Source organism: Heterocephalus glaber, unplaced genomic scaffold, assembly GCF_053883595.1.
Source record: "Heterocephalus glaber isolate CG9 unplaced genomic scaffold, H.glaber_assembly_v1.0 deba00001662, whole genome shotgun sequence".
NCBI lineage: Eukaryota > Metazoa > Chordata > Mammalia > Rodentia > Bathyergidae > Heterocephalus > Heterocephalus glaber.
Window position 1 is genome coordinate 4,278,130 of NW_028258403.1, and position 24,106 is coordinate 4,302,235.

The following is a 24,106-nucleotide window of genomic DNA, read 5'->3' on the forward strand; positions in this document are numbered from 1 at the left end:
GCGCCCGAGGCGCCGGCCCCGGGGAGCCCCTGAGGGCCGCCCGACCCCCGACCCGCGCGGCCTGGCCGCAGTACCCCCCTCCCCCGCGCGCGCCCGGGGTCTTCCTCGCCTCTGCCGCTTCCTTTCACTTTCTCACCCACCACTCTCCCCTTCCCATCTTGTTTACCCAGTGAAACAAGGCCTGGCACCAGCACGATGCTGTAGTTGGTAAGGGAGCTCCTTCTGACACTTTGTGAACTTGGTTTCCATAACTTCTGAACAGTAACACAGTGACGGGGTTAAACCCCGCGTCGTGCGCTGCGCCTGGCTTCCAGGTGGGTCTCTGGGCCCTCTTGCTGCCTAACACCCCACCTTTCCACGAACAGGCACGTAGGTGACCATGTCCAGGTGAAAGACAAAGTACGGTTACACTTTGGGGGTTGTTTGGCCACAGGCTGAGCCCCCAGTTTTTCCTTACTTGGCTAAGACCACTTCCTCAGACTAAAATGGCTCTCCTTTACTTCCTGCATGAAGATCAGTAGTAGCGTATACCTAGGTTTTTAAAAATCACCCAGAATCTGATCACATCTTAGCTATTTGTCCTTCCTTCCCACCTCCCTCACCTTTTCACTTCGTATTACTCCTTTGCTCAGAGTGGTTTGTGTCTGCCTAGAACGGTGCCTGACTCCTCTGCTCCCACTTGTCAGTTTGTATCCATTCTTCACTAGTTCAGTAGACACAGACCACTTCCTCTTCTGCTCCTTAGCAGTGTGGACTTCGTGCTGCTTACTCAAGTTACCCGCACTGCACTCTACTCCGATTGAGGGGGAAAAAAAATTATACAGATGTATTTGAACCCAGGGCCTTTGCCTTAAGCTACATCCCCAGCAAAATGTTTTGTTTTTGAGACAGGACTTGCTAAATAAATAAATTGCCCAGGCTGAGCTTGAAATTGAGATTCTCCTGCCTCAATCTCCCAGTGCTAGGATTACAGGTATGAGCTCCCACACCCGGCTTCCTTCGAATATTTTAGTAAATTCAGGCTGAGAAACTCTTTGAGATTAGGAATTATTTCTTTTGCAGTACTCTACTGATAATTGAATCCAGGGCCTTCACAGTGAGCTACAACCCAGCCCTTTTTTAAAATTTTGAGGCAGGGTGTTGCTAAGTGACTAAATTGCCCAGGCTGGGTTTGAACTTGTGATTCTTCTGCCTTAACTTCCACAGAATGCTGGAATCACCGGGCTGTGTCATTAAGTCCAACTCAGAGATGGTATTTTAAAACTTATTTTTCCATTTACAGACTGTTTTTGTTTTTGTTTTGGTACCAGGGATCCAACTCAGGACTTTGTGCTTGCAAGGCAGGCACCGGAACCACTGAGCTAAATCCCCACCCCTACAGACTGTTTATGTAATTCTTACTGTAGCAACATAATTGTATCTATTTACTAAGCACTGAAAAAAATCACTTTGGGCCAGGGATTTAGCTCAGTGGTTCTGCCGCCTGCCTGGAAAGTGCAAGGACCCCAGTTCGATACCCGGTACCAAAAAACACCCCCCCCCCCAAATCACTTAATGATCAAGCCAGGTGTAGTAGTGCATAGCAGTAGCCCCAGCATGAGGGAACCTGAGGCAGGAGGATCACTTTGTGGGGGGGGGGGGTACTGGGGAATCAAACAGGATTTTTGCTTTGTTTCCTGTTTTAGAAAGAATCTCATTATGTAGCCCAAGCTAGCCTCCAAGTCCCAGTGATCCTCCTGCCTCAGCCTCCAGAGTGCTGGGATCACAGGCGTGTGCCACCAGGCCCAGAAGGAGGATCACTTGAGTGAGTTCAAGGCCAGCCGAGGATATACAGTGAGACCCTGTCTCAAAAAAAAAAAAAAAAAGAGCCAGGGATTTAGCTCAGTGGCACCATACCTGCCTTGCAAGTATAAGGTCCGGAGTTTGATCCCTAGTACCAGAAAAAAAAAAATCTGTGGGCCAGGGATTGAGCTCAGTGGTTCTGCTGCCTACCCTGAAAGTGCAAGGACCCAAATTTGATCCTCTGTACCAAAAAAAAAAAAAATAGTGAGACTCTGTCTCAAAAAAAAAATCATTTATTTATTTATTTGGTACCAGGGATTGAACTCAGGACCTTGCACTTGCAAGGCAGGCAGCAGCACCACTGAGAAAATAATTTGTTATTAAATGGATTTTTTTTCCTAGCTCAAACAGATTTTTAAACTCAGGTCCTACAAGAAGGATACTTCTAGAGTAACAGTTTGTGCACATTTGTTGTGCAGGCAATGTCCTGAACACTTTGTACACATTATGTACTGTTATTTTTTTTTTCATTTTAGAGACGTGGTTGAAGCACAGAAGGGTATAATAATTTGGCTAGATTTATATGGTTAGTAGAGAAGGACAGAGGATTTGATCCCAGAAAATCCAGCCCCAAAACTCACGTCCATAAACACTGGCTTTACAGCAGTTTAAAATAATATTGTTACTTGACTGGTCTTTACAATATTCTATAAGACAAATGCCGGGATGCTTCTAAGATATCAATGTTAGAGGAACCAAAACACAAAGGTTGGCAGCACTGTTCTAAACTAAGAACAATAAACATGACAACTAAAGGCAAAGTATTATCTGAGCCAGAAAAAGCTATAATGGTCATTATCAGCATAACTGGGGAAAATGAAATATACCCAGGATATTAGAGAATTTGCCTGAATCACTGTTAAACAGTCAGGGTGTTGGCATTGGCACTTTATAAGAAACTGAGACTCAGAGCTTACCCTAAGCCAGTTTATCTACACCATCCCACACACATGTGTCACTAGCTGTCAGCCATACGCTCTAGGTTCCCAGAGTCCAGGACTTGCTTAGTAGGATCTGGTTCTCAGTGGGAAAGCCTGTTATTGTCCCAGGTGTGCTTTTCAGCCCAGCAGCACTCTAGCCGATATACAACCCAGGCAGTAGCTTTGTTTTTATTATTTTATTATTATTTTGGGGGGGGGGAGTACTGGGGATCGAACTCATGACCTTGTGCTTGCAAGGCAGGCATGGTGCCACTGAGCTAAATCCCCAGCTGTAGCTTTTTTTTTCTTTCTTTTTTTTTTTTTTTAGCTGTAGCTTTTTTTTTAAAGGACTATAGACTTTCTGTGTTTTTTTGTTTTATAGTAGTGGGGATTGAACCCAGTCCCTTACATATGCTAGGCAAGTGCTCCACCACTGAGCTACACCCTTAGGCCCTGTGTTTCTTTATATGTTTTCCATTTAAACATTTAAAGAAATACGCAAACCAGGGAGACATGGTGGCTCATGTCTGTAATCCTGGCACTGTGGGAGGCCGCTGAGGTGGGAGTTACTATTATACTTCCTTTATTACTGAGGAGAAAATTGAGACTGTGGGGGACTGGCCACTTCAGGCCATTGAGATCGTGACCTCAGTGGTGGTCACAGGTAGGATCAGAGTTTGGATCCTTGTGAAACACTGCAGGGCCTGTGCTTTTGGTTGTTCATTAGCTGAATACACACAAAGAGCCTCTGCCTGGCTCTTAGTCTGTCTGATTGAGCCTACGAAAGCTCAATCACACTGTCTTCACGCTGATGGTCAATGGAATGTCCAAAACCCCCTTATGTCTCCTGGGATATATATATGTTTTTGGGTTTTTTTGGTACCAGGGATCCAACTCAAGACCTTGTCCTTGCCAGGCAGGCTCAATGCCACTGAGCTAAATTCTCGGCCCTCTTGGTGATATGGGGGGAAGAGATGTAACTCCCAAACTTACTAGATATCCAAAACGCAAGTTCATGTTCTCTAAAATCAAAGAATGAATTCTAGGAACAACGGAGGTTAAGAGTAGGAAAAATTGGGCCAGGAATTTAGCTCAGTGGTTCTGTGGCCTGCCTCGCAAGCGCAAAGACCCAAGTTCGATCCCCAGTACCAAAAAAAAAAAAAAAAAGTAGGAAAAACTTATTGGGAGAAAGAAAGCTTCTGCCTAAGAGAGACAGAAGGGGGACTGGAAAGTGGGTTGCCACCCCCACCCCACTTTTCAAAGATGTTTTATACAGCAAAGCCATGTGGTGAGGTGGGTACAAAGTGGGACAAAACTGTAAGACTCAATGGAAATTTACAAGGTGGGCATGAGGTGGGACAAAACCATGACCAACCAATGAGATTACAAGTACAGTCACCCAGGTGATATTGATTAAATGGGGGTCAAATGGGGGACCAAGTCACGTAGCTAGCATACAAGAATTTTAGTAAGAATGGGGGTCAGGGATATTTCCTGGAGAGGCTGGGTTAAAACCTTGACCCCCCACACACACACCCCCAGGTGATTGATACATATTTAGAATATCAGTCACTGCTTTTTATCCCCAGGGGAAGCAAAGGGTGTGTAGTTTCTCTCCTTGTACAATTCTGGCCTTCAGTGAATGTGTCTTGATTGTCCTCCATGTTGGCTCCTCCTGGGCTGGCCCTGTCTAACTGCCTACAAGATATCTAATTAAGTTACCTATCTACAATACTGGGATATATATATATAATATAATATATAATATATAATATAATATATAATATATAATATATAATATAATATATAATATATAATATATAATATAATATATAATATAATATATAATATATAATATATATATATTTGTTGTTGTTGTTTGTTTTTGCTTTTGTACCAGGGATTGAATTTGGGACCTTGTGCTTTCAAGGCAGGGAACACAGAACAGAAAGTTTGAGTAAAGCACTTTTGTGCTAATTAAGTAATGAGAATAGGGATAAAAATGCATCTTTTTAAATTGAAAATTAAAATTTTCAATTTAAAGCATATGAGATTTTTTTTTTTTTTTTTGGTTTTTTGAGACAGGGTCTCACAATGTAGTCCAGGCTGGCCTTGAACTTGTGGCAATCCTCTTGCCTGAGCGCTGGGATTACAGGTGTGCGCCACCACACCCGGCAGTGTGAGATTTTTTTTTTTTTTTTTTGGTATCAGGGATCAAACTCAGGTCCTTGCGCTTTCAAGGCAGGTGGCGGAACCACTGAGCTAAATCCCCAGCCCAGTGTGAGATTTTAAATGTTAGACTTTACAGGTGACTTGTTGGTGGAGGAAAAGCTGCTCATTTGGCACTGAATCCAGCAGATCTTATATTGTGAGCCCTGTTTTTGAGCTTGGGGGGGTAAGCTCCACCCCTGCCCAACAGGGAGGCCAGGGCACCGAGTCTGGCAGTCATTTATTATTATGCCTGAGAGCATTTTAGAACACAGCTGAAGGAAATTCTAGGGCCCTCAGAGACTATGTCCTCAGGGATGCTGGAGAGGAAAGTGTGAGAGAGCCGGGATCAAGGGAGGAGAGAAGTTACAGAGAGGTGGACAGTAAGATAAAGCCAAAGGTAGAAAGAACAGAAGAGGAAGCTGGGCAGGGGTTTGTGCTGCAGCAGGAAGAAGGGCAGCTTGACTGTTAAAGGAGAAAGTTCTAAATTTGACTGTTTATGAAGTGCAAAAGAAATTATATAGAACGCTGAGAAGTCTTTCTTAAAGTTTAGTTTAAAATGCCAAAAATAAAACAAAATAAGATGTAATAAAAATTAAAGATAAGTGCAAAGAATAAAAAAAGGGAGAAGCAGAAAGGGGAAAAGATGGACAGATGCCACCCATTATATATAGAAGTGACAGAGTTTTTTTTTAAATCACCATTTGGCAAACACTAATAAAAAAACTGAGAGAACAGGATAGTCACATGATCTCAAATAATCATTGTATTAGCTTGGGAGGGCTGCCAGAACAAATAATTTTTTAATTTTTATTTTATTTATGTATGTATGTACCTATGTATTTTAGACAGGATCTCACTGTGTAGTCCAAACTGGCCTTGAACTCCCAATCCTCCTGCCTAGGAGCTAGGATTACAGCTGTGCACCACGATGCTTGGCTAGAGATGCTCTTTGATGTAGCACATGCCCAGGGCCCTTTAAATAAGACGTAGAGCACAGCTGAGCCTGAGAACTACCCTTGGGGTTCCCCCCAACCCCAGTATTGAACCCAGGCCCTTGTGCATACTATACAAGCACGCTAACACTAAACTATATCCCCAGGTCAGGTGTGGTGGTGCAGACCTGTACTCCTAGCATTTAGGAGCCTGAGGCAGGAGAATCACCTCAAGTTTGAGACCAGCCTGGTCTACACAGTGAGTTCAAAGCCAGCCTGAACTACATAGCAAGACCCTGTCTCAAAAAACCAAATATAAATAAATGCTACATCTCCAGTCTTTTAAAAAATATTTTTATCTTGATACAAGGTCTTGCTATAGTTGAATTTGCACTTCGCTAGCCTCAGCCTTTCAAGTAGCTGAATTTCACCCATGTACCACAGTCTGCTGAGTGGGACCTACTTTTACACTTACCGATCCTGTGTGGGACTGGGCTGAATCTGTCATGCTGGTTTAAAACATTCCATTGTTCTAACGACTAAGCTGTGAGCACACAGACCCAAGGGAGACCTGGTGATTATGAGCCTCTCACCTGCCCTGGTGCTCACAAGATGCCCTCTAAGCAGCTGGCACTGCACCTCACTTGTGGGCGGATTGAGCTGCTGTGTGGTTGCATATGGACCCCTTTACTGTGGTCCCCTGTGGACTGCATCCCTTTCTACTTGGATCCACCTTTTCCTCTAACCCTGATGCCATGCTACTCCTGTCTTCCTGGGAAATAATAGCTCCCCCTTCCCTGCTTGAACAGCTTTGCCCCGACCTGTGGGCATGCACAGAAAAAAAGGGGATGAGTTATGTATGTTGTGTGTGGCCAGGGGATATGGAGACAATGGGAGAGAAAGCCTCTTAGTGGCCCTAAAAATAAAATGTTCCAATGTACTGAATCTGAGCCCAGCATGGTGGTGCATGCCTGTAATCCCAATCATCCAGGAGGCTGAGGCAGGAGGATCACAATTTCAAATCCAGACTGGGCAATTCAGTGACTTAGGAGGACCCACCCCACCTTCAAAATAAAAAGTGAAAAAAGGGCTGTGGATGTAGCTCATTGTGAAGGCCATGGATTCAATCCCCAGCACAGCAAAAACATAACAAAAGGTACCAGATCTGTGTTCCTGTCTTATTTACCCTGTTGCTCTAATGAGAGAGCTTTCTGTTTTTCTGTCTTCAGGCTAGCTGGGTTGAGAAGGGGCTTTTGTAAGTGGTGTAGACGTGGAGAGATCCTCATGGAATGTAAGCAAGTGTGACAGTACGGGGCAGCACACAGAGAAGCACATGTTCATTATGTATGGCTGGAGAAATTATCTGTCTCCAGGGGGACATGTTTCACTGTGCATTAGCTCTGAGCCACTTCCTTCCTGTCCCTGCCCACTCACCAGAGCTGTCCTTCTTGGTCTCCTTCCCCACTCCATGCCCTCAGCCACCCCTTCCACTCAGAGCCCGGCAATGCTGTCAGCATCTCCATCCATCTTTTCTCTGCCACATCCACGTCTCCCCTGCACTTTGCTCAATCTCACGCTTGCTGACTGGGAGCTGGTTTTCTGTTCCTGCCTCTCATTTGTCTCTTGTTCTCTCTCGCTCCCTTCCTCCCATTCCATCTGTGTTTTCCTCTGTAATACCAGCTTTCTGGGTCCCCTACAGCTAGTGATAACCTTTTCGTGTTACATTAAAGCCCATAAAGAATGAATGCTTGGTTTATGGATTGATTGGTTTTTATTTAAATTCTGCAGAAGAAAAGGATATTTTTATTGTACTTTTTGGACCCAGGGCCTTGCGCATGCTAAGCACAAGCTCTGCCTCTGAGCCACACCCCCATCCCCAAAAAGGGTATTTTTATAAAGTGAGAGAGGAGCTGAGTAGTGGGAGGCATCAGAAAAGGTTGAACTCACGGTATCATTTTCTTTCAAATAAACCCAGTCAGCTCTTCATGGCCAGTGACTTTAAAGGGTTAACTACCAAGTTACGCTTGGCACTTAACTCAGAGGTAAAAGCTTCTGGGAGAAATGAGTTGAGTTAAATAAATCCAAGAAGCTGATGTGGGTAGAATTTCTTCTGCCTGACGCCCTAACAACTGCGAAAGGGACATCTTAGGAATGGGTGGTGCTGAAATGCTTCAGTGGGCCATAGACCCTAGAAGCCACAACTTGACTTGGAGGCCAGGCCTGGGGAGCTCCGAGGTTGTGGACAGTTGGCTGCCAGGAAAAGGGGCTGCTGGTTTGGGGGAGAGGGCAGCAGCTGCTGACGGGAGCAGTTCTGATCGCTGTGTTTGCTCTCTCCTCTTGCCCACTGTAATTAAAGCCTTCCCAACATGACTCTGGCTTCCTGAGGAAGCTAGAATTTATAAAAACAGGCAAGAAACAAACACAAAACAGCAGAGATGCTTGCTTGCAATGTAGGTATGTTTTAAATCATTAAGCAATTAATCGTATTTTGAAGTCACTGGTGCAGGTCAGTTTAAAGTACTGAATCTCCCATTACAGCCCCGGCAGGAGGTACTCTTCTAACAAAATAAGAGAAAATAAAAAACCCTCAATGTGCTCACCACAGTAGATACGCTCATGTTGGTTCTCCACTGGCCCCAGCCTCCTCCTTACTCCTGCCACAAGGGAAATGCTCCCCTCAGAAGTTCTCTCCACTTTTCCACTACCCCACTCCCTCTTCATCCCACCTCTTGATCCCTTCCCCTAACAGACCACATAGAATCCATGGAGCAGAATAAATCAGTTGTCTTATTTCCTCTCAAAGGATGTGAACTACCACTTCACAAATGGCTTTGACAGTTCTCATTTACTAGCTGAGGATATCAAGAGACACTGACCTTCTGGTTTTGCCTAAAGAGGGAACACTCAGTAACCGTTAAGCTCCAGTCTCTAATCTGCTTCTGTCCCCTCCTCCTTCCTGGGGCGAGGCCCCACACCCTCGCCTACTTTTCCCCTTCTTCCCAGGCATCCTGCTTACCAGCAACGCACCCCCACAGCCCCACCCCCTTGCCTGGCATGTGAGGCCCATCTATTTGCCTTCAACCCCTGCTAGCAGGAAAATGCTTGAGGCCTCTAGGAGTGTTCACTCTCCTTTTAATCTGATTAGTCCCCTCACCTACACAGAGGAGCCAGATTTTGGTGTTACTGAGCTATCTGTGGAGGGAGGAGAAATTGTCAGACATCACTTAAAGAACCCTGTCCCTTGGACGCCTGGGAACTGCCAGGAGAAATTAATCTTCCAGCTATTTAAGGTAATTTCTTTTCCATCATCCTTTGTCAAGACGACTGTACTGGGAAATGAATCTGAAGGGAGTCCCTGAACCGGTCCACTCCACTCAGCACATCTCTCCAGTGCTATGCAGCATCCATCATCCCCACACAAGCAGAGGCGACATGGCTGCAAAGCCAGTTCCCTGCAAGTACCCAGCAGCAAGAAATCACAAAATGCACAGGGCGGATAACACTGGCCTCGGGACTGGCAGTTTCTCCATACCTCTGCTCTATTTTCTTCCCAGAAAAACCTACCCCAAATCGATCTCTTCCATTACCTGAGTTTTACCGAGAGCCAAGAAGGCAGAACAGCCTTGGAGGTTACACCAGTTCTCTCCTGAACATGAGTCTGGTGGTGCAGAGGAGGAGTCTACATTAAACAGTTAGGCTATTGCCAGGGCAAGGTGTGAGACAGAAGCAGCCAAGATCTTCTCTCCAGCCTGAATTACTGTTCATGGGCTGAGGCTAGGAGTCTCTCATTCTCTGGGGTCATGTAAGGGAATCCCAGCTTCAATGCTCTTTCCATCCCCAAGGCTGTTTCCCAGGGCACTGGTTTTCATTTTTAAGTTTTTTTAAAATTTGAGACAGGGTCTCACTATGAAATTCAGGGAGGCCTTGAACTCACTATGTAGCCCAGACTGACTTGAAAGTCATATGATCTTCCTGCCTCAGCCACCTAAGTGCTAGAACCACAGGCTTTTTTTTTTTTGGTACCGGAAATAGAACTCAGGAACTAGCGCTTATGAGGCAGGCGGTGGCACCACTGAGCTAAATCCCAGGCCCTTTTTTTGGTTTTTTTGACAGGGACTTGCTATATAGGTTCAGGCTGGCCTTCAACTCCTAATATAATCCAGCTTGGCCTTGAACTTGCAGTGATCATCCTGCCTCAGCCTCCCAAGTGCTGGGATTACAGGAGTGCACCACCATGCCTGGGTAAAGTACAGTATTAATATTTTAAAAGATCTGCAAGCCAGCATCCTAAATGACATGACTGGGGGTGGGGATTTAGCTCAGTGGTTCCACCGCCTGCCTCGCAAGCTAAGCATCCGAGTTCGATCCCCAGTACAAAAAAAACCCAAAAAAACCTGCCTAAATGAGATGACTGTTATCTGTGCTGCCACACAGCTACCTCACCATTTGCTAACGGTCCACCCAGCAGACTGAGGTGTCATGGCTCCTATTTCAGCTGAAGAATCCTTATGGGTCTGTGCTAGAAGCTCCCTGGCTCCAGGGGCTCCGATACACTTTTCAGCAAAATGAATCTCCTAAAGCACAAGAGTCATTTGTTTTCCAAACTCCCTTCTCCGATCTCACTAATTCCCAATTTCCCTGCATTTGACAAATGCAATTAACAAACCTCGATCAGCTCCTGGCCAACAGCCCTCATCAATCAATACGAGAACTGCACAGGGCGGAGGAGGAAGGGAAGGTGGCTGCAGTAGAGGGGCGAAGAGGCCTGAGCCCCTCTATTTCTATGAATGGCCGTTCCCTACCTCTTAGCCTCAAAACAGGACCCTGGGTTGTCCTCTGCATCACTTTCTTCTTTGTGGCTAAAAGGTGGTCCTACTGTGTCCTTCTCTCCTGGTTTTTAATGTTCGCCTGCCAACCTCCCATCATGTCTTCTCTTTAACAGAAGCCCTTCCCATCTGCTGCCACCACAGCCTGGGAGCCCCCAGTGCCAAGTGTGACAGTTCAGCGTCTCTCTGTGCTCAGCAGGGCCTCTTCCCGCCCACACGTTCCAGCGCCAGTTCTGCCGGCTTCTTGCCTGGGAGGCTACAAGCTCACTCTCTCCCCGCTCTGCTGCACAGCGACATACACATCAGAGGGCCACAAGGACAAGATGCCCGAGCTTGTGGGCACTACTGCTTTCCCATTCACTTCTCTCTCTTGCAGGGTCCCAGCCTTCCCTTCCCGACTGTTTTAGGAGCCCAGATTCGCCTCCTCAGGCTTTGCTGCATATAATATCCACTCCCTACCCTCAGCCCATGGTGAGAGCTCTTTCCTCTGCAGCCCGTCCGCCCTGGTGCAGCCCTGTACGTCTTTCCACCTCATCAACTCTTCATCTCTTCGCAGACTGAATCGGAAGCCTCTTCCTCCTCCCTCCCTCCTTCTCCTTTGTTATTAGCTTCACAAGTGGGGACATTAATGTACTCCCTAGACAATGTCTTCACACCACTGTTTCCTGTAATTACAGATCTTGCCTCCCACTGTCCTGGCTTATTTGACTGTAAAGTGCTTGGAGGAGGGACAGTGTGGACAAAAGACAGAACACAGGCTGGGGTCGAATAGTGAGTAGTGTAATGTTAACAGCCATGAAAGTAAAACAAATGGTCACCTCTCCAGCAGCTTGTTAACAACTGGTAACTATAGAGGTCAACGTTCCAGAGCTTTAAAAAAAGGTACTGATACAGCTGAGGTTTCTTCCACTACAGCATAGGGTACTGTATTATTACCAATGACAGGCACCCCAAGAAATGCGACAGCCACATCCACCCTCCTTCAGGGGACAGATCCACTATACTTGTCATGAAGATCGGCTACATTGTCACTGGAGACCCGGATCCAGCCATCCTCACGCACATGGTAGAGGTTGACCGAACCTCCTGAGTAGGCATCTCGGTAGGTGGCTTGGTAGATGGCTCGACGGGCCAGGTCATAGGCCTCCTCCACTTCCAGGTCATAGGAGTAACCTCGATCCATGACCCCATAAGCATACACAGAGCCAGAACCTACGGAGAAGGCAACTCCAGAGATCCGGTTCCCTTCACTGTCCACATAGTAGAGGCCTGGAAAAGGAGAAGAGGTTAGCAGGAAAAAATGACACTGCTTTGACATCTAATTCATCTTCAAAGGTAGCAGTTCTCTATGCCTCTTGAAACCAAGGGGAAACCAACATAAATACTAGAAAATAGAGACTTCTATAAAATTACTTGGGAGGCAGAGGAGATAAAAAAAGATGTGTTCTGTACCTATACCAACTACCTACAAGGAATGTAATCCTACAAATGTGTATTAATAAAAATAAAAATTAGGGCTGGGGATTTAGCTCAGTGGTTCTGCTGCCTGCCCCAAAAGTGCAAGGTCTAGAGTTTAATCCCTGGTATCAAAAAAAAATTTAAAAAATAAAAATTAAAGGAAAAGTGAAAAATAATTATTTGGAAAAAACTGCAGTGATCTTCCTGCCTCAGCCTCCTGAGTGCTAGGATTACAGGCATGTGCCACCATGCTGGCAAAATGAAATATATTATGATTTTTATTTTAAAAACTAGGCTAGCTGGGCATGGCCCAAGGCCAGCCTGGACTACATAGTTGAGACCCTGTCTCAAAAAAACTAAAAAACAAACAAAAAACTTGGCTAATAGATGGGGATGGTGACATACTCTTATAATCCCAGCACTTGAGAGGCTGAGGCAGGACTGCAAGTTCACAGTCAACCTGGGCAATTTAGTGACTTAGGAACTCAGCGAGACCCTGTCTTAAAAAAAGAGAGATGGGCCGGGGATTTAGCTCAGTGGTTCTGGCGCCTGCCTCGAAAGTGCAAGGTCCCGAGTTCGATCCTCAGTACCAAAAAAAAAAAAAAAAAAGACAGTACAGAGCAGGGATTGCCCAGGCCAACTGCCTATGTTGTACAGAAGTTTTATTAGAACACAGCCATACCCATCTGTTTATATATTGTCTGTGTGCTGCACAAGCTGAGTTAAGCAGCCCTGCGTTACTTTTTTTTTTTTTGGTACCAGGGATCAAACTCGGGTCCTTGTGCTTGCGCAGCAGGCAGTGAAACCACTGAGCTAAATCCCCGGCCCGATCCCTGCATTACTTTTAACAACCAGGCAATGCTCTGTGAAATTCGTCTTAAGGAATTCGGTCTTAGCATAAACGTCAGAGTGTACTTACACAAACCTAAAATGCTACCACATCACTACAGGATGTGATCTCATGGAATACATGATTGTCACTGGCCAAAATATCATTCTGTAGTATATGACTGTAGTTGAGACAAGGACCCTGCAGCCTACAAGCCTAAAATACTATTTGGTCCACTATAAAAAAGTCAGCTGATTGCTGGTAGAGATGAACATTTAGACAGAGTTCAAGAAAATCTGTATCAAGGCTGGGAATATAGCCCAGTGGTATAATGCTAGTCAACATGCACCAGGCACTGGGTTCAACCCCCAGCACAGTAAAACAATTCTATCAAACTCAACTGCCCCCGGGATCCTTCCAGCTGATGCTTCCATAACAAAGATCAGAATCAAACTCCTTGTCCTGGCCGGGGATTTAGCTCAGTATTTTCGTTGCCTGCTTTGCAAGCACAAGGACCTGAGTTCAATCCCTGGTACCAAAAAAAAAAACAAAAAAAACTCCTTGTCCTCAAAACACCTTCAGCGATTCTCCGTGACCCACCAAACCCCTCTCTCGTCCCACCAACCATACCTCCTCTTGTCTTCTCAAATTCTACAATGACATTACCAATGCTGTGTGTGTGTTTACTAGGTGGTACTGGAGACTGAAGCCAGGGCCTTCACAATGAGCAACACCCCAGCCCTCTGTAATTGTGTGACAGGGTCTCACTAAATTGTTAAATTGCCCAAGCTGGGTTGGAACTTTCGATCCTCCTGCTTCAGTGCCCACAGTGCTAGGACTATTTTTTGTTGTTGTTTTGGAGACAGTCTTGCTAAGTTACGAAGGCTGGCTTTGAACTTGTGATCCTCCTGCCTCAGCCTCTTGGGTAGCTGGGAGTACCTGTGCCTAGCCAGCACTTTTTCCTATTTCAGATATTCTCAACTTTCCTAGTATATCAGAATCATCGAAGTTTTCTTTTTCCCAGTACTTAGAATTGAACCCAGGGGTTTTGCACTGAGCCACACCCCCCAATCCCTTTTTAAATTTTGAAACAGTCTCGTTAAATTGCTCACTCTGGGCTCCAACTTTTTTTTTTTGGCACCAGGGCTTGAACTCAGGACTTCGCACTTTCAAAGCAGGCGCAGTGCCATTGAGCTAAATCCCCAGCCCAGGGCTCCAACATTTGATCCTCTGGCCTCAGCTTCCCAGAGTGCTGGTACTTCCACACCCAGCTTAAGTAAGTTTTTTTTTCAACTGATGTAAGGAGAGAGATGCACAGGGCTTGTTTAAATTCTTCAGGTGATTCTAATGCCAGCCAGGCTGAGAACCACTCCCCTCATCAGCTTCCAGGTCCTGCTGATTCTGTCTATCCCAAGTCTTTCTCTAGCCAGTGGTGGAGAACGTACGGCACGTGTACCGAAGCCAGCTGTCTGTTATCAATGAAAGCTCTAGAAGGTTCGCCATCACTGCAGCGCCTCCTCAGTCCCAGCACCACCACCTTGCCTCATGGCTCACCTCCTGGTTCCAACTTACCTTTCTGGCTCACTACTCCCCAAAGCCTCATGCTTCCCTTCCTTAATTTGTTCTCTCTCTCTCTCTCTCTCTCTCTCTCTCTCCCCCTCCCCCCCCCCCTCTGTTTTGAGCCAGGGCCTTGGTATGTAGTGCTGTAGTTCACACTGGACTTGAACTCATTATGTGGCCCAGGCTGGCCTGGAATACAGCAATTCTGCTGCCTCAGCCTCCTGATTGCTGAGAGTACAGGCATGCACCACTACACCCAGCCTCTCTTGACTTCTCAAGGCAAGCAACTGCTTCATAGCAAATGGGGTGAGTTGTCAGGAAGGCTGTTTTTTTTAAACCTAGGGTAATCCCACCATCCTGAGCTGAGATGCCCCCCACCCCCTGCTTCTGCTTTCAAGATTTGCATGCTAGCCAGTCCTGAACTGTTTTATGCTGTTTCCACCACTGGAACAGACCCAGTAGGTAAGGGTTTAAAACAACATTTCCAAAATGCTTCCCTGGGCCACAAAAATCATATGGGAACTGTTCTTTCACATCTTGCAAAGAGAATGGTGTCTCAATTCCCAAAGTAACAAACTGAGCTACGTTTTCATATTCACTTTTTAATCCCTTCATTCATCCTCTTCTGGGTTGAAAACTGATATTCCCTATACTTTCTAATCTCTACCAAAACAAGTGAAAAAGTGTCATATAACCATTCTATAGGATAAGGCATGTAGTAAGCAAGTAATGAATGAAACAAAACAATAGGAGAAAAGAGTATCTTCGAGCATACATACAGGAGGGAAAATTACACAGGAAGTGACTAGCTGTACTCCAGCTTTACTAAAAGATCAATTCAAAATTGTCTGGGCTGGGGTGTACCTCAGTGGTACAGCACTAACAAGTGTTGTGACTTGAGTTTCAATCCCTAGTACTGAAACAAAGAAAAATCCTAGTCACTTTAGTAATTTAGTGAGACCCTGTCTCAAATAAAAAATAAAAGAAGGACTGGGCACGTAGCTCAGTGCTAAGGCCCTAAGTTCAGCTGGCAGTACCACAAAAAACAACCAAGGATGAACTTCTTGGCAAGGTTTATATACACTCAGACAGGCTAGCTGGGCATGGTGGGACACACCTGTAATCCCACCCAGCACTTGGGAGGCTGAGGTAGGAGGATTGTGCTGAGCTCAAGGCCAGTCCGAACTACAAAACAAGACCCTGTCTCAAAAAAAAAAAAAAAGACAGGGCCAAGGATTTAGCTCAGTGGTTCCACTGCCAAGGACCCAAGTTCGATCCCCAGTACCAAAAAAAAAAAAAAAAAAAGACAGGCTAAGAAACTTCCTTTCAGAGAAAACAGGACTTTAGATGATGATAAGGGAGATTATATGAATCAAGGAAAAAAAGGAGATAGCTCAAAATCAAAAGTCTTCTTCTAGCTCAGAGACTCTAAAGCAAAAAGGGAAGAAACTGGTGGTGCTGGGGACTGAACCGAACCAGCAGTAAGCTACATCCCCAAGCCCTTTATTTTGAGACAGGGTCTTGGTAAGTTGCCCAGGCTGGCCTCCAACTTTCAATATTCTTGCCTCATCCTCTTGAGTAGCTGAGATTAAGGGTGTGCACCACCATACCTGGCAAGAAATAACTAATTTTTGAGTGGCTGCTACATATTAGAGCTTCACTGTACAACACAGTAGCTGCTAGCCACATACAGCTAGTGAGCACTTGAAATGCCACTACTGCCACATATTATTATTTTTTTTAAGGACAGTCTCACCATGTAGTTTAGGCTGGACTCCAACTCGAAGTGATCTTCCTGCCTCAGCCTCCCAAGTCCTGTGACTACAGTTGTGTGCCACCATGGCTTGGAAAATGAATTGTTAAAACTGATTTCATTTGTTCATTTTACTTTTTAAATACCTCCATGAGAAAAATTTAAATTACAAGTGACTCACATTATTTTTTATTATATAATGCTGGCTAGTGTGTTATGTCTATCATCCAATTTAATTCTAACTCTCTGTAACTTTGTAGGACTTATTATTTTATGAGACAGAGGGAAAAAGACTATGTGCCAGATATTTGACTAGTTGTTTTATATTTATTTATTTATTTATTTTGGTGCCTGGGATCGAACTCGGGTCCTTGCGCTTGCGCAGCAGGCGGCGAAACCACTGAGCTAAATCCCTGGCCCTGTTTTATATTTATTAACCCACTTAGCCAGGGAGACAGGAAGAAACAGGATGAGAAAAAAAAGCAATACACCTAAAATTACACAGGTCATCAGTGACACAGCACGTCTGACTCCATGCCCTTTTCTACACTCCACTGCCTTCCTTAGACAAAAGGCCAAGAACCTAATCAGCCAGCAGAGTGATACATATATGTTATCTCAGCACTCTGGAGGCTGAGGCAGGAGGATGGATAAGGGGCTGCAGAGTGAGATGTCTCAAAAGAAAAAAAAAAAAACCTAATCAACACATCCTCGGCAGGGTCACAAAGCCCCTCATTCAACACCCCCAGGTGTTAGCCCATGGATCACGTGACTGTAGCTCAACTCACCAGGGCCTCTCTTATCCCAGCCACAGATCATGGTGCCCATGGACAGCCCCATGCCTTTGTACTGATAGACCATGTTAGCAAGCAGCTTGGAGGCCGCTGCTACCGAAATGCGTTCCTTATTTCGCAGCTCATAGATTCGACATTGCCGAGCCAAAAGCCGCTCCCAGAAGCTGCAATCCGCTGCACCTCCAGCCATGGTGCCCAGAAGGTAGGGGTTGATCTCTATCACCTTCTTTACCGTCTGGGAAGCGATGTAAGCACCCGCTGTGGCCCGGGAGTCTGCTGCAACAATGACTCCATGGCGAAACTGAAGATAAGAGAACACAAAACAAGCCACATCAGACCACTAAACATTTCCTTTATTTTTTTTTTACCAATGCAAACCCAGCGCATCTCCTGTCTTTTTATATGTCACACCTTTCACAGTATACCTCTCCACAGACTGATATCAACTAAGCTTCACTGCAATCCCTCGACGTGAGCATGACCAGGATTACATTCGTTTTATAGATGTGGAAACAGGTTCGATGAGATACAACGACCTGTCCAAGACATAGGGCTTGTCATTGCAGTGCTTGGCCAGGGACCTCAGACTCCTACTACAATGCTTCCTGGACCTCACCAAGCTTCCTGCTCAGGCCTCAGAGATTCGCTTACCCACGAGGTGACATCCAGGTTTACGAAACTTTTGGTGATCGACCACAACAGCCCTCCCTGTGGCGAGGCTTCCCCTCTCCCACCAAGGAGCTCCTAGACAGGAGCATCCTGGGGTCGCCGAGGAGCCAACCCAAAGCGCCTCGGGTTCCTTCCCGAGCAGCGCGAGGACCGAGGCTTCCGGGGACAATGAGACAACCAAACTAATGGGGTCGGGACGAGGACTGAGCGTCCGCCTGGGCTTGGAAGCCGCGGGGACAGGGGCTTCGGTCCGGCTGAGAGAGGTGCGGATATTCGACACTCCGCGGGGCAAGGTGGTTGCATCCGAACCTTGAAGGCCAGGGTGGTGGTTCCATGAAGCATTTCGATTCGCGGCTCCTCCGGGGCACCCCAGCTGGGCGCGGCTAGGCTCAGCCCATCGCTGGGACTCCCTGGACCCAGGTCTAGTAGATCTGCACGACCCCCGAGTCCGAAAAACCCACGCTGGTTTACCGGTAGCGGCCTCTCCAACATGCTGGCCAGCGCCATGTCTAATACGGGAAAAAGGAACTAATTCCGAGAACGCCTAGCAAGGAACTGTCGGGCAACGCCTCGCCGTAACGGCTTCACTTCCTATTAAATCTATTCTCAGGGAAGAGCCATCTTAACTTCTGGCAACCACGCCTCCAAAGAGGAGAGCCAGGCGTAAGAGGTCATTTGCGCCAAAGAGGGGGCGGGAAAATGGCTTCACTACTCTTAAACTCCTATGACTATGGTCAAAGGAAGTGATTGGAAACGCCCATGTTGAGTGAGGGAGGGGAAGTCGGCCATCTTTGAGAAGGGCGTGACTCGTTGAAAATTGGTCCTGGACTCTCTGCGCTAAATTGTACCCCCCGGCCCGGAGTCCCGCTTCCAAGTTACAACTCTATTGCTTCAGCACTCGTGTAATGAGACTTGACATTCCATTTTGTTTAAGGAGACCTCCCCCCCCCCCCCCCCCCGCCCCGCGCCCGCCTAATATGGAGTACAATAATTATACTGAGGCCATTTCCCTGTGGCATTAGTTAAACCCCAGTTTGTGGTAAACAAACAAACAAACAAAAAACCAAACCCAAAACAACAAAATAAAAGTGCTTTTGTTTATAGCATCACTCTCCACACAATTATTTAACAGTAACCAACTTTTAAGATTCAGTATTGTTGGGCCGGTGTGGGAGTGCATAACTCTGTAATCATAAAACTCCCCTAGCCCCAAGCGTGATTGAATGCGAGTAAATAGATAAAGATGCTTGTTAGTTCCCGGACACTAGGTAAGATCTGTATCAGCCATAATTATTCAACTCTTTGTTCAAAAACTGATGTTCGGACACTGCTATCTATAGAACAATCTACAAAACATCTGCTGACCATCAGTACATGTCAGGCTAATTAACATGCAAATGTAAGACCACTAACCTTTGTTCCCTCTTCTGTAAATTTCGCCTGTTAACGTCCCTGCAATCCCCTATAAAAAGAGCCTCGACTCTGGGCTGATCGCCTCTCTAAGCTACTTTGCTTTGGGAGTGCCATCTGGCCAGACTAAGGTCTGTTTCACTTTCCAACTTGTCCGGTGTGTTCCTTCCCGGGTGTGCTCCGCTACAGTCAGCTCCTTGGAGCATTTGGTAAGGCCCTTGGTCTTACATTCTGGAGGCAGTACTGTGATCTCTGGGTGTGCTTCACTATAGTCAGCTCCTCGGAGCGTTTGGTAAGGACAGCGGTCTTACACCGGGGATTTAGCTCAGTGGTTCCGCCGCCTGCCTCGCAAGCGAAAGGTGCTGGGTTCGATCCTGGTACCAAAAAAAAAGAAAGGAAAGCAAAAGTCCCAGTTAATCCACCAACTAGATTCTCAACTCAGCACTTGAATAATTGAGGAAATAGTAATTTATCATCTCAGAGCCTGGAAGAGAGTTTGAGACTCCATAAAGATGTACAAAGATATTCTCTTCCCTCAGCTTACCAAGATGAGCCTTTCTACCAGGAATGGGCTATACTTATTGTCTCTTCCTCCCTCCACCCACCTTCATTTTTCAACTGTTGGGAACGGTAAAGTCAGGAAGTGGGCATACGTATGAAATGTTACCTCCTACTTTACTGTTTTGTGAAGTCAGTGTCTGGCCTTCCTTGTTGGATTCCACCAGCAACAGCTAATTTCCACTTTCCACTGATTTGCACTTCCTGCCCCTACTCTCCCTTAGCTGACTCTGCATGTGCTGTATTTTTAATGCTGAAATTTGACAACCCTTTCCAACCTGAACCACCAGAATGTACTGAAACAGGAGATCTTTATCTGTGTCCCACACTTGAATGGTGTGGAAAATGCAAAGTGCATCTTTTTATTGATCCTGTATTATTTATCCATCCCCTCTGCAATGTAACTAGTCCTTCTGACTTCTTTCAGAGATTCACCCTTTTTTTTTTTTTTTGATACCGAGATCAACTCGGGACCTTGTGCTTGCAAGACAGGTGGCTAAACCACTGAGCTAAATCCCCGGCACCAGTTCACTCTTTTGTTTTGTTTTGCTTGATTGTTTTTTTGCAGTACCCGGGATTGAACTCAGGACTTTGCACTTCCAAGGCAGCCATGGCACCACTGAGTTAAATCCCCAGCCCTTATTCTTTCACTCTTGACCAACGATTTCTACCTGTACCTCTGTAAAGGCACCTTTACATTGTACCTGGCTAGAATTGTGCATACATGGCCAGGATTGTGAGCTATGTATTTATTTTTGGATTGTGAATGATCTATTTATTATTTATTTTGAAACAGCATTTCAGCCTGACCTTGAACTCACTATGTAGCCCAGGCTAACCTTGAACTCTCTGTGATCCCCCTGCCTCAGTCTCCCCAGTGCTGGGATTACAGGTGTGCACCACCACACCTAGTTGGATCATAAGCTTTTTTTTTTCTTTCATTTCTTTTCTTTTTCTGGTACCAGGAATTGAACTCAGGAGCTTGCACTTGCCAGGCAGGCACAGTGCCACTGAGCTCAACTCCTGGGCCTGGATCGTGAGCTTTTAAAGACAAGTATTTCTCTACTGTTCATCTCTGTGGCCCCTGCTCAATACACATTTGCCACACACACGCAAGAAAGAATGGCAATAATGTTCCTCCCATCACAGAGCTTGAAACCTAGCTTATCTGAGACACCATCCTTTCCTTTCTTCCATATACGGTGAGTTTCTAGGTCCTATTGATTCTCCCTCTGCAATGTTTCTCTGCAGCTGCAGAGAAAAATTCTTTTTCCCTGAAACTGATAATCACCTTTGGCTTCTCATTTCCTCATTCCTGAATTACTGAAAATTTCTTCCTAAACTGATTTTCTGGACCTAAACTGTCACTCTCCATTTCACTGGCAACAGTGGTGGATTGGTTTTCCTAAAATGCCATCTTGATCTTATCATTCAGCTACCTAAAAGTGTCCTCTAAAGTTCAATCTCTTCAAGGTGGCACACAAGACCTCCCAGAATCTGCTCCTGACTCCCTTACTCCTTACTCCTTTGCTTCAAGGCTGTCATGCAGAGGTGGGGAGGAAGTCAATATGGATTGTAGGAACTTGAGGTCCAAGATGGCTTTGTCAAAGAGGTCTGGATTGCTTTTCTTTTTCTTCTTCTCCTCTCTCCCCACCCCTCTTCTTTTTCTTTCTTTTTGGTACTGGGGATCAACTCGGGACCTTGCACTTGTGAGGCAGGCAGCGGAACCAATGAGCTAAATCCCCGGCTTCCTCTTCTTTGAGACAGGGTCTCACTATATAGTTCAGGTTGGCCTTGAACTCACTGTGTAGCCCAAACTGGCCTCAAACTTGGGACAATCATCTTACCTCAGCCTTCTGAGTGCTGGTATTGCAGGCATGCACCACCTCCCTCTAGCTTTGGATTTATTTTCTTAAATAGCACTTGGATCTGTTTGTTGCTCAAAGCCACAGGCTCTCCTCTTTCAGCCTTTAGCTGGGAATGATTTTCAGAATAGATGGTCCTGGGCCAGGGATTTAGCTCAGTGGTTCCACTGCCTGCCTCGCAAGCGCAAGGTCCAGAGTTTGATCCCTGGTACCAAAAAAATAAAACAAAACAAAACAGATGTTGGGCTGGGGATGTAGCTCAGTGGTTCCAGCATCTGCCTCAAAAGCAGAAGGACCCAAGTTCAATCCCTGGTACCAAAAAAACAAAACAAAACAAACAGATGTTGAGGGATAGAGTATAAATAGGTAGAGTTGGGGGAGATGAGCTAGGAAAAGAGTGAAAAAAGTTTGTGGTGGATGGATTTGGATTGGACTGTAATGGACCTTAAACGTCAGCCTGGAACCAGACATGGAAGCACATAGTTATAATCCAGAACTCTGGGAGGCTGAGGCAGGAGGGTCTCAGAGAGTTCCAGGCCAGCCTTGGCTGCATAGTGAGTTCAAAGCCATCCTAAGCTACATAGTAGGACTCTGTCAGAGAGAAAGAACAAAAGAGAGAGAGAGAGAGAGAGAGAGGGAGAGAAACTTAGCAAGGCAACTTAGCAAGACTGTGTATAAGTAAATGGATTAAAAATAAAATAACCTGACTAGGGATATAGTTCAGTGCAAAGGTCCCAAGTTTGATCCCTAATACTGCAAAAAAAAAAAAAAAAAAAGAAAGAAAGAAAAAGAAAAAAGAAAAAAGAAAAGCCTCCAACACCCCCGCCCCACATACACACATACCACAACCACAAATCAGCCTGATGTGAAAGAACTGGTTTATATTTTATCTTGTAGCCCTTCAGAGTCTCTAAGAGGAGAAACAAGATTTGAGTGATATCTTAGGAAAACCTGTGCATGTAAAGGATAAGTTGAGAGTGGGAGACTGGAGGGTGGCACTAGGAGGCCACTCAACTGACCAGACCTGACAGGATGACAGATCAACCTAGGGAAGTGGCATCCATCCTTACATAAAAAGCCTAAGACTTAGTTTTCCACCACCTTTCCACACCACTGTAATAGTATACATGAATGTCTGGCTGATGCCCTCAAGAACATTGGCAATGCTGAAGAGGGAGGCAAACACCAGGTTTTTTTAAGGCCCCGCTCCAAAGTCATCTAGCTGTGATTCTGAAGTATAGTTACATTGGCGAATTTGAAATCATCCATGATCACAAGGAGATTGTTGCGAACCTTGGTGTGTGTGTGTGTGTGTGAACCTTTAAGGCAAGTTAAACAAATGTGGAGTGATCACCCCTAGATTTGATGTGCAGCTGAAAGATGTAGAAAAGTGACAGAATAAACTACTCTCAATCCCGTCAGTTTGGTTTCCTTTCTCTCTCTCTTTCCTTCCTTCCTTCCTTCCTTCCTTCCTTCCTTCCTTCCTTCCTTCCTTCCTTCCTTTCTTTCTTTCTTTCTTTCTTTCTTTCTTTCTTTCTTTCTTTCTTTCTTTCTTTCTTTCTTTCTTTCTTTCTTCTTTCTTTCGTACCAGGCATCTAACTCAGGTCCTTGCGCTTGTGCAGCACGCGGCGAAACCACTGAGGTAATTCCCTGGCCCTCTTTTTTTTCTTTTTTTTTGGACAGGGTCTTGTTATATAGCCCAGGCTGGCCTTGAACTAGTGGTTATCTGTCTGCCTCAGCCTCCCAAGTACTAGGATTACAGGAGTGCGTCACCACGCTGGTAGTTTGGTTTCATTGTGTTGACACCCTCAGCTGGCATCACAGACCATGAAAAAGCAACATGGAAACACAAGAGGGAAAATCCTGGGCTTCTTTTTCTAGGGATGTAAAACATATATACAAATAAAATACCTCAATGGAAAAAAAATAAGAGCCTAAAATCTAGTCTTTAGAAAGAGGATCTATCCTGTCTCTTTAGTACAACTCCCAGGTGGTCCTACACAGGGAAAAGGACTGGCTGGACCTTAGGCGCCCTCTGGTTTCTCCAGTGTCCCCATGTTGTCTGTGCTGCCCTTGGCACTGAGACCCAAGGAAACCACAGTGCTGCAGCCCCTTGACCCTGCTGTCTGGTAGGTCTGGCTCACCCCTAGTGCTCGGTGTGTTTCTTTGAATAAACTCATTCCCATAGCACCACCTTGATCTGCAGTGTTAGGAAAACCCACTCCATCTGATGCTGGAAGTGGTTGCAGCTAGTCACTCTGCCTGATATTTCTGCAGGGCCAGGCAAGTCCACTGGCCTTACCCCTAGACCGCTCCTAGCTGGTCTAGGAATGGGACTCAGTGTGATGAGATTAAGGTCAGGAACTACAAACCAGCTTTCCTGCCTTGGTGAATGACTGGGCAGAAGAGGGAACCCAGAGGGAGGCACTAGACCTTTTCAGCTACACCCTCAGGAGCCACCAGGAATGGCATCTCTACC

The 24,106-nt window shown here is 45.8% G+C and overlaps 1 protein-coding gene and 1 pseudogene across 1 annotated transcript; one reads left to right on the forward strand and one right to left on the reverse strand.

Annotated features, from left to right (window-relative positions):
- Positions 1-11,490: 11,490 nt before the first annotated feature.
- Psmb5 (proteasome 20S subunit beta 5) lies at positions 11,491-18,420 on the reverse strand. The gene is made up of 3 exons (XM_004864185.4): positions 18,104-18,420; positions 17,120-17,426; positions 11,491-12,000 (listed from the first exon to the last, which is right to left on the reverse strand). Exons 1-3 carry the CDS (start codon positions 18,299-18,301, stop codon positions 11,714-11,716), a joined length of 792 nt encoding a protein of 263 aa, XP_004864242.1. The 5' UTR covers positions 18,302-18,420; the 3' UTR covers positions 11,491-11,713.
- Positions 18,421-21,357: 2,937 nt separating this feature from the next.
- Positions 21,358-23,508, forward strand: LOC101708979 (small ribosomal subunit protein uS8-like; annotated as a pseudogene).
- The last annotated feature ends 598 nt before the right edge of the window (positions 23,509-24,106 follow it).

Coding starts and splice junctions, on each gene's coding strand:
- Psmb5 (XM_004864185.4), bottom strand. CDS start 18,301: ATGGCGCTGGCCAGCATGTTGGAGAGGCCGCTACCGGTAAACCAGCGT. Junction 17,427..18,103: donor CCACCACCCTGGCCTTCAAG/GTTCGGATGCAA, acceptor TCTTATCTTCAG/TTTCGCCATGGAGTCATTGT. Junction 12,001..17,119: donor CTGGGATAAGAGAGGCCCTG/GTGAGTTGAGCT, acceptor CTCCTTTTCCAG/GCCTCTACTATGTGGACAGT.